Here is a 9622-nt window from a genome sequence, read left to right as displayed (position 1 = left end):
AGAGAGAGAATGTCATAGAATTGCCTAGGACCTGATACATTGATTCATATACTGAGGCCAAGTGCTGGCAAGCTCTTTACCATACAGACAATGGTGGTTTTGACTATTAGAGATGGTGTAGAATTTTATTAGATTATCGTGTTTCTAAACTCCCAAGGCCATCATTTTATTAAAGACTGTAGGCTTCTGGGTTAGCTCTGCAAAACTTAAGACGAAAGGATCATTCTCTATAAGTTATCTTATAGAGAATTACACGGAATTCTTGGGTTTGAAGGGAATTTAAAGAGAAATGATAGCACATACAAGTCGTGGATTCAAGCTTTTATACTTCTTAAATGACCTATAAACATCCAGTCCAAAACTTTCTGCGCAGGCTTTCAGTAACTGTGGAGTTTCTATTTGAAATTGCCTGAGTGACGTTTGAAAGGATAAGGTACCATTCCTGTCGCCTTTTCACGAATACCTTGAGTTAAGTGCTCTAGCCTAGGCTGCCAGAGCCCTGACCCAGACCCGTGTGCCTTCTGACGAGAGAAACACCTTGAGCAAGGCAGCAGCGCCTGCCAAGGATGAGGTGTGGGAACGTGTGCCCTCAGTGCCAGCACCCACAGACTAAAGCAGGAGAATCCAAGGCCAGCGAGACCCAGAAAGAAAGGGGATCAAAAGTACATAAGCAGGTCTTCCCAATTGCAAGGGTTGGTTAGGAGCTTTTCTTTCCTAAAGTGGTTATCTCTAAACAGCCACTCCCTAGGTAGACAAGCTTAGACTGATTTCCAAGGTTCTGGGTCCTCCCAGGGATTCAGCCAGCCTCTGATAAAGCTGGCACTCTTCTTGCCTTTAAACCATGTAACAGTTGGAACGTTAGCTCAGATACTTGGCAGAAATAGAGTGAAATTGCTCCAGCCAGGAAGCTAACAAAAACAACAAGTTCGCATAAGAAAAAGAACCATGACAAAGTTGAGATTTTCTGTGACTGCTGGTATCCATGCCCTGTGATTGGTAGGAGGCTCTGAAGAGGACTTTCAAGGAGTTTTCCCAGAGGCCTCTCTAGTGCACAGCCGAAGCTGTCAGTCAGTGCAGCAAACTCTTGTCAAGCGGACAGAGTCGTAAGTTTATGGTACTATTCACGTTGCCACCAATTCAAGGAAAGGAAAAGTTCTCTTGAAAGTGTTCATTTTGGAAAAGCCTTTCCCAAACTCCCACTTTAGAAAGTTTACCACTTTTAGTCAGTTTCCTGTAAGTTAGCCCAGGGAATCAAGAGAACGTTTAGAACATAGACTGTCCAGATGTAGGTAGCATTCTCAACCCCTGACACGTATTGTGATTGTTCAGAATTGAAAATGCATGACTCTTACAAACCCTTGCCCGTGAAGAAAATGCTTCAGTATGCAAATTTTTTGCCGTTTACTGCTGATCGCTTTCAGTTTTTTCTATAGTGTAAACTTCTCAAAAATAATCCCAACATAGCCTAGCAAGGCATTTTAATTCACAGCTTATCTCAAACAAGGCCATACTTTACTAAACACATACAATGTTATCATGCTATATATTTATAGCATATAAATATGAGATCTTTCAATGCTTCCAGAGACATTATCCTGTTCTAAAATGTTCTTGTAAGCGGAATATTCAAATTCAATTGGCTTTCTTGGTAATTTTTCATCCTAACACAGTGCCTGAATGAAGTCATAGTGGGAACATGGCATTAAGTTATAATCTAATTTAGATGCCGTGTTAGAAGAGAAATATGGCATGTTCGTGTGAGAACTAAGTATCAATGGGGATGAAGCTTTGGGGCAGAATCCCAAGTCTCTCAAATATAGAAGTAAAACACTGGTCACATTCAGGTCCCACGAAGCCAAGTTACTGAGAATTTATGTATTTTCTCTGCATGTAATAAAGGCCGGGGATTTCACACATTAGGTAATCCGAGCATATTTTATATTCAGTGACTCATAGTTCAATGCTTAGGTTGTCTCATTTAATTCTAAAACTATGCTCGTTTCATTAAAGTGCACCTACTACCTGCCCTTTGGGTAGCCTCTATCCTGTGCTTAATGAAGTTCAATTTCCTGTCTAGCAGCCTCTGCTGAGTCCCATCTCTGTCTAGGAGATCTCATGAGCCACTGCAGGTCCCCGCCCCCACACCCTGTAATCCTTGTGTTCCCTGGATACGTATACTCACAGATGGGCCTGCTTCCCCACCTGGGCTGAAATATGTCCACAGACACTCTACACTCCATGCTCAGTCACAAGAATGGAAAGAATTCCATGCACCAGATGTGATTTGTGCCCAGGGTGAAATCTGGGTTATAATAAAGCTCAAAGGAGCCAAACCCAGGGCTATCTATCAAGCCAACAGTTAAAGGCGAGCTCATAATTTCCAAAGTCAAAAGCACCGTGGGGCCTTGAATCGGTGATAACAGCAACTGAAAACAGACCTGTGATGGTGCTCCTGCCAGGCTTCCACAGGCCAAAGCTGAGCATTTAACGGTTAAGAGCTCGGTGTCAGCTAATGGCGGGATGCAACCCTCGCAGAAGGCACAGTCTGCACCAGGCAGGCTCCGGAGCAGTTAAAACCAGTCTTGGTTCAACAGAGTCAAGCAGGGCCATTTCCAATATTTTCATAAAAGGCTCTGAATTTCCCATAGACTCCCTCTCCCATTTCCACAAAGGCGTGGGGACGTGCTGAGGGGCAGTTGACACAAATTTTGATAATAAAATGACACACACCCTTTTATCACGTCAGCTGCATGGCCTCAGTGTGCCCCTCCCATGGACACATGCAGCACCTACCTACCCCAATAGTCTCAGCCCCCAGCCAGCCCCCAGGAGAAACCCCATACCCAGCGGCCATTATTCCCGCTTCTTCCCTCCCCCAAGCCCTGGCAATACCAATCTGCTGTCTCTAAAATAATGGCGTTTGAAATAATGCTTTGTTAAGAGAACCAAAGGATTATTCATTAGGTAAACTGCAAATATCGGTCCCTAAGAGCTACCCACATACTCAGAAACAGTATAAATAGAATGAATGGAAAAGGGTGGTGTGAGGCTTTGTTTTCTTTTGTTTTGATTTGGGGTTTTTGTTTTTGTTTTTGCCTTTAAAGATGTGTTTTTGAAGTATTTTTTAGCTAACTCTCTGACTGCTTTGAAGTCAGTCAAAACTTTTTTTTTTAAGTTATCTATCCTATAAATTGATAGGCCTGTGGAGACCAACCCCCGCCCCCCACGTCATCTTCCTTGTCTAGGCTCCTTCGCGTGTAAACTCTTCTTTCTTTCCTCGGACAGATGAGAACGAGTGCTCCAACCCCGGGGCCTGTGGCTCCGCTTCCTGCTACAACACCCTGGGGAGTTACAAGTGTGCCTGCCCCTCCGGGTTCTCTTTTGACCAGTTCTCCAGCGCCTGCCATGATGTGAACGAGTGCTCCTCCTCCAACAACCCGTGCAGCTATGGCTGCTCCAACACGGAAGGGGGCTACCTCTGCGGCTGCCCGCCTGGCTACTTCAGAGTGGGACAGGGGTAAGGCAGCCTTGCTTCCCGCCCAAGAGACAGAAGTGTTGGGACTTGGGCACCAGAAGTGAGAGTCACTTCCTTTGTAAAGAGCCAAGGACTTGAGTTATCACTGTTTGCTCCTTGTAAGGGCTGTCATTGATTCATTCCTACTCAAGCCCGGATGAAGGCTTATGCAGCGCGTGTGTTACTGCAAGAGGTCAACGTGGAAATGACTTGTGTTTTGTTGTTTGTTTTTTTCTGATGCTGAGCCCAGCAATCTCTGAGGAAGGACTTCATCTCTTTCTTTTTCTCCTCTGGTTTTATGTAGTCCAGGAAGGGAACAGTCCTTCTCTACAAGGCTGGCTCCCCTTGGGCAACTGACTTCAAATCTTCCCACTCGTGACTGAGTGCTAGCTCCACACACCCTTCTACCCAGGGGGTGTTCTTCAGTGACGCAGAAGATGGTAATCTAGAGATAGGGACCATCTCCTTTGAAAGAGATCGTAGACAAAAAAGCACTAAGGGGCATGGACCAACCTTCCCCCAACTGCTATACCATCACATGTAACAGAAAATGTCTGGGCCTAGCACAGGTCTCTTCAGAGCCAACACATTGCCCCTCCTTGCTAACTAATATAGGAATTCAGAAATGCCAGCTTCTAAAGCAGGGATCTCTGTCCTGGGCAGTAAGAACCAGCTTCAGGCTTACAAAGCAGCAGAGTTTTCTCTTACTGTTGTCTTTGGACGTTCAGTGCTGCTTTTCGGTCCTTAAGTAAATCTACCTTTCCGTGCTTGGGTCTAGTTCAGATTTCAAGCTGAGGCAGCGCAGGGCTTGTCCTCAGAATTTTGTTGTTTCAAATCAAGGGGAACTCTCACTCTCTGTGTGGTAAAGAACAGAACCACGAAGATGGGGTTTTGTGATTAAGAGTCTAGGGCAGTGGTTCTCAATCTTCCTAATGCTGTGAGCCTTTAATACAGTTCCTCATGTTGTGGTGACCCCACCCCCAACCATAACATTATTTTCATTGCTACTTCATGATTCTAATTTTGCTACTGTTATGAATTATAATGTAAACATATGTGTTTTCTGATGGTCCCAGGCGAACCCTATGAAAGGGCCATTTGACATTCCCTCAAGAGGTTGAGAAACAGTGGTTCAGCGCTTGCTCCGTGGCTTCCATGTTTATGAAGGCTCTTTGGACTTGCTGAGCTGACAGTAATATCTAATCGTGTTTCTTCCTCACGAACAGCCACTGTGTCTCGGGGATGGGCTTCAACAAAGGACAGTACCTCTCTTCGGACACGGAGGTGGATGAGGAAAATGCCCTGTCCCCAGAAGCATGCTACGAGTGTAAAATCAATGGCTACCCCAAGAAAGACAGCAGGCGGAAGAGGAGCGTGCAGGAGCCCGAGCCAGCCTCAGCTGTGAGTAGACCCGGAGTAGAAACCCTGCTTTGCTAAAATAAGAAAGGTTTCCCACATCATCTTGTCACAGTGCCATTTATAGGCTCTCAGCTTCAGCACAGTTCAGTCTATTGGCATAGTTAATGGGTCCATTGGCAGATCCAGTGTGGTAAAGATAAGAAAATTAAAATTAGTTGGGATGATGTGTAAAACACAAAACCCTGAGGAAGACAACGATTCAGTTCTAAGTCAATTTGTCTTAATTTGTGCCACAAAGTAGATGCCCGCTTGAGAAATAATTATTTGGAAATAATTCATAAGTGAAATGATTCTGAATTTTCCTGGTTATATACAAGACACTGTCGATTTTAACTTTCCAGTGGGTCCCCCAGCCCGGTCACCTGCTCTGTACTTATAGGTCTTACCCATCATAAAATTTTGTTTTCAAATAATTTTGTTTTGTCAAGAACTAGAGGTTCAACTTCCCAGCCTCCAGTAAGTAAGGTTGGACCAAGGCTGCCTGGGTTTGGATCTGTTCCTCAGCCCTTGTGTCTTATAGGACACATGCTACTAACTCTCAGAGATTAATAACCCACATATAAGGATACTGGTGATTTCCCTGAGGCCTGAGACAGTATGATTTCACAAGTCACCTCTCTTTCCAATTAATATTGCTCAAAATTGCTCCTGCCGAAAACAAAACAAAAACAACCAAAAAAGAAACTACAGTCACCAAGTAACTGGCTGTGTCAGTTGGCAGCTTGTCTCAGTTTTCTCGGTCCCCGAACTTTTTCTTATCTAGAGGGCTATGCTAATTTAGCCCCAAAATCTCTGATAGTATTTTAAAATAACGAGTTAATGTTACTTTTACTTTTAAGTAGACTGAAGTATTCAAGGATGTGTAATCATGACAAATCATTCATCAAGATATAAAGCCTTCCCCTTGCGGTACATGAAACATAATTCTGTCTAAATAATGATGGGTTCCTCTTAGCTATCATAGCCACAGCCTCACCCAAGCACAAACCCACATCAAAGCATTATGGCTTTTTTGGCTTGTCTAACTAAAGCGCAGTCCTACCTCACACCCCAGCTGACACATTTGGATCCTGTTATCTGGGCCCTAAGCGCTGGCTTTCACCCATCTTGGCTCAAACTCGGTGTGTTCTGAGACCCTTTGCAAACTCAGAGCCCAGCCTTGAGCGTGATGGTTTCTGCGGGTGCAAGACCTACTGTTGAATAGTCTTCTCATTTTGACCCCAGAAAAGATAAAATTAGACTCAACTTCTTAACTTGTCCTTTTCTTCTTTAAAATGTGGAACAATTTCACAGATGTATGAAATGCGTAATGATCATATGGACCCCCCATTTCTGCCTTCCGGCTCCCTGCAGAGAACCTCCCGACACAACCTATTCCCCTCCCCACTTCTTTAGTTAATGTCCCACTGGATGTACTTGTATCCAGTACATGCCCATAGGCGTGCAAGTACGTGGCCATCCCCTGAAACATGGGCAAACTACGAGGGGCCACGACACCAGATCAAAATAACTGTCTCTCAGTTTAAAATTACTGAGTGATAAGTACCATATCCTATAAACTCCATCAGAAGACCTACCTATGTGGCCTAAGTTTTGTAACTTTAATGATCTTGTTGGGGCCAGGTGAGAGTCAGGGAGATTTGCAGGGGGGCTTCCTCCTCGGGATGAAGCTTTGTCCCACCTCTCTTTACAACAGCCTCTTTGACAGACAGCTGATGGCCAGACAGGGAACAACCTAAACCTGCCACTGTGACTGTCACCCACCAGCCATGGATGGCTTTGGAGTCCACTGTGTGCCCTGTAAAAACCTAAATGTGTTCACGCTCTTTCCCCAGGTGGAGCACATCAGCCTAGATAGCGTTGCCATGGACAGCCCAGTCAACATGAAGTTCAACCTCTCTGGCCTTGGCTCCAAGGAGCACATCCTCGAACTGGTGCCCGCCATTGAGCCCCTCAACAACCATATCCGCTACGTCATCTCCCGAGGGAATGACGAAGGCGTCTTCCGCATCCACCAAAGGAATGGGCTCAGCTACCTGCACACGGCCAAGAAGAAGCTCACCCCCGGCACTTACACACTGGAAATCAGCAGCATCCCACTCTATGGGAAGAAGGAGCTTCAGGAGCTGGAGGAACACAATGAGGATGACTACCTCCTGGGGGTGCTGGGGGAGGCTCTCAGAATGAAGCTGCAGATTGAACTCTATTAGCCCTTGGCAGACTTGGGTCCCAGCACCGCCAGCCTTCAGAAGTGTTTGGAATGTCAGTGACTAATTTTAAATAGCGGGAAAGAGAAAAAAAAAAAGACTTCTGTTCCTTTCCTCCCTGATTCAGACTTTGGAATGTCGACCCTCACAGGGAGGGGTAATTTAGGCTCCAGTATGGCCAAAGATTTGAGTGCAAAGGCAAACATAGTTACTGTATTTTTTATATAACTTCATTTTAAAATATATTGAAAAAAAAAGAAACCTAAATATTCAAGAGATCAGCATATGGCACTAAATGCACAAATAATGTGAGCTTTCTTCCTGTTAGCAGTCTGGAACACTTTGGGTATTTTGCTATAGTTGCTAATTAAAAAAATATAGATGTTTATTTATTTTAATGCAGTAATATATGGAGAAATGAACAAACTTATGTAAACAAAAAGGGAAACTCGCTTGGTTTTCTTTAGATTTATAAATTTGAGCTATTTCTTTTAGAGGTGCTTTGAAAAAGAAAAAATCCAGTACATTCAAGAGATGTTTCCTTTGGTTTCTCTGCCAGCCCTCCAACTGGTATGCCCCTGACTATTCGAAAGAAAGTCTCACGGAGCTGAACGGGCAGTGTAATCGATATTTTTAAAAGACGCGAATGTCGTTTGATCCTGTCCAAAGACGAAAGCCAGAGCAGCTCACGTGACAGTGTTTCACATCACCAGACTCCACCAGGCAACAGTAGAGGAAACTCGACCTCTGTAGCAAAATACCTTGACTGCTTGTGAGACCATGAGCATTGCAGGCCAAACTGTACTGTATTCCCTTCTCCTAACCTCAAGGGACCACATGCGCCGCCCACAACACCTCATTCTTACCAGGGCGTGCTGCACACTTGTGGTCCCCCAGGCAGCTGAAGAACGGCTGTTCCTCGGAAGAGGAACACCTGGCGTTCTGTCGCGTTTGGTGCTGTCGTCGATTAATGGTGCATTTATTAGGTACAAGCTATTTCAGGATTGCCATATGTGCAAACAATCATGCCACACAGCCAAGGAATATATATGTTGATGTTGTTTTTTTTTTCTTAAAACCCATGTGTTTTTTTTTAGAATTTTTCATTAATACTGTAGTTATACACCATATGCCTCATTTTATCATAGCTTATTGTGTATGAAATACCTTTGTAAAATGAACTGATGTTTAGCTTGCTTTAGCCATTTGAAAAGATGCTCCACCAGCAGGTCCCAGTAAGAGCACACGTCCATGTTCTCCTCTTCAGAGAACCCATCCCTGGACCGACGTTGAAACCTCATCCATGAAATGGCCAAAGCGCACACAGACTGCCAATCATCCCTCTCACACCTGTGTCGACCAAAGAGTAGTAACCAGCTATATCCAATGTTTGGGGGCTTTTTTTGTTTTGTTTGTTGTTAATAAGTAAAAGAAAAAGAAAAACAATGTAAATTTGTAATCAAGTGTTTGTGAGGAAAACCTTACGGATTTTGGTTGTGTTTGTTTTTGTAGGTCTATGTATCAAATATGACACTTGTCTGGCAATAAAGCTTATTTTGGGGTACTTTTATGGCCGAGTTTCCTGAGACTACAATGGCTGGTACATTTGTGGGAGGCACTGGGGACTGAGCTCACGGGGATATGTACTAAAGAACTGCAAACGCAGTTAGGAGGGTTTGCTTTCCAGTCCCGGGCATATAGAAAAAGATAAGGAAATCAGTGGGAGTATTCAATCCTGCCTGAATTCTAAGCTCCCTGGGACCCAGTTTTGCAATGACCTCAAAGCATTTCCCTTCCTCCACCAGGAAATCTGTGGAAGCTGTCGTACTAAAGCATCCTGAAGTATCTGTAAGAGAGGAAAGAGCAAAGTCTCTAATGGAGCCCAATCTTTAAGCAAAGCAAACAGCAGGCATATCTCAATGAAAATGGGACCTGCACCCAAAGGCCATCCAAACCTTATCTCTTTCAGTGCCACGCACTCTACTCTGTGAAGTGAATAGATTTAGCAGGGGATTGAACATGAACCCTCCTTTGATACGTTTCTAAAATGGACAGACAGACACACACACACACACACACACACACACACTTTTCCAAGACCTACGAGTTAATTCAATCTGTGGTAGGATTTGCACGCTTAAGTGTTTCATACAAGGAATAAGAAAACAAGGGAATATTATGACTGATCTTAATTCTGTCCTTTGCCAACCAGAAATTAGCTGTGTGGAGTAAGAAAAGTGCTTGCCTCGGGGCATCCTCTAAAGCCCAACATGCACGCGCAGCTTCATCTGGCGTCTATTAAAGCGCCAGCGTGAGCTCTGTAATGTCCAATGACCTGGACCCAAATCTGACTCCGGCTCTGAATATCAAACAACAAGGCTCTTAGTTAACCTTAAACCTGCTCATGAGGACGTTTAAAATCCTACACTGCTGGGAGCTTCATGCAGAAGATAAAAGGCATTAGGCATGCTACACGGAAGGA

The 9622-nt window shown here is 44.3% G+C and overlaps 1 protein-coding gene across 1 annotated transcript in view; it reads left to right on the top strand.

Annotated features, from left to right (window-relative positions):
• Positions 1-8695, top strand: part of Fbn2 (fibrillin 2) — a 202491-nt gene extending 193796 nt beyond the window's left edge. Inside the window, exons 63-65 of the mRNA XM_005356130.2 lie at positions 3286-3517; positions 4741-4915; positions 6769-8695. Coding sequence (XP_005356187.1) covers positions 3286-3517; positions 4741-4915; positions 6769-7143 — 782 coding nt within the window. The 3' untranslated portion in view covers positions 7144-8695. The remainder of the gene's footprint in view (positions 1-3285; positions 3518-4740; positions 4916-6768) is intronic.
• Positions 8696-9622: the final 927 nt, after the last annotated feature.

Source organism: Microtus ochrogaster, chromosome 18, assembly GCF_000317375.1.
Source record: "Microtus ochrogaster isolate Prairie Vole_2 chromosome 18, MicOch1.0, whole genome shotgun sequence".
Taxonomy (NCBI): domain Eukaryota; kingdom Metazoa; phylum Chordata; class Mammalia; order Rodentia; family Cricetidae; genus Microtus; species Microtus ochrogaster.
The sequence above is the reverse complement of the archived record's forward strand: the minus strand, read 5'-3'. Positions and strand labels throughout refer to the sequence as shown.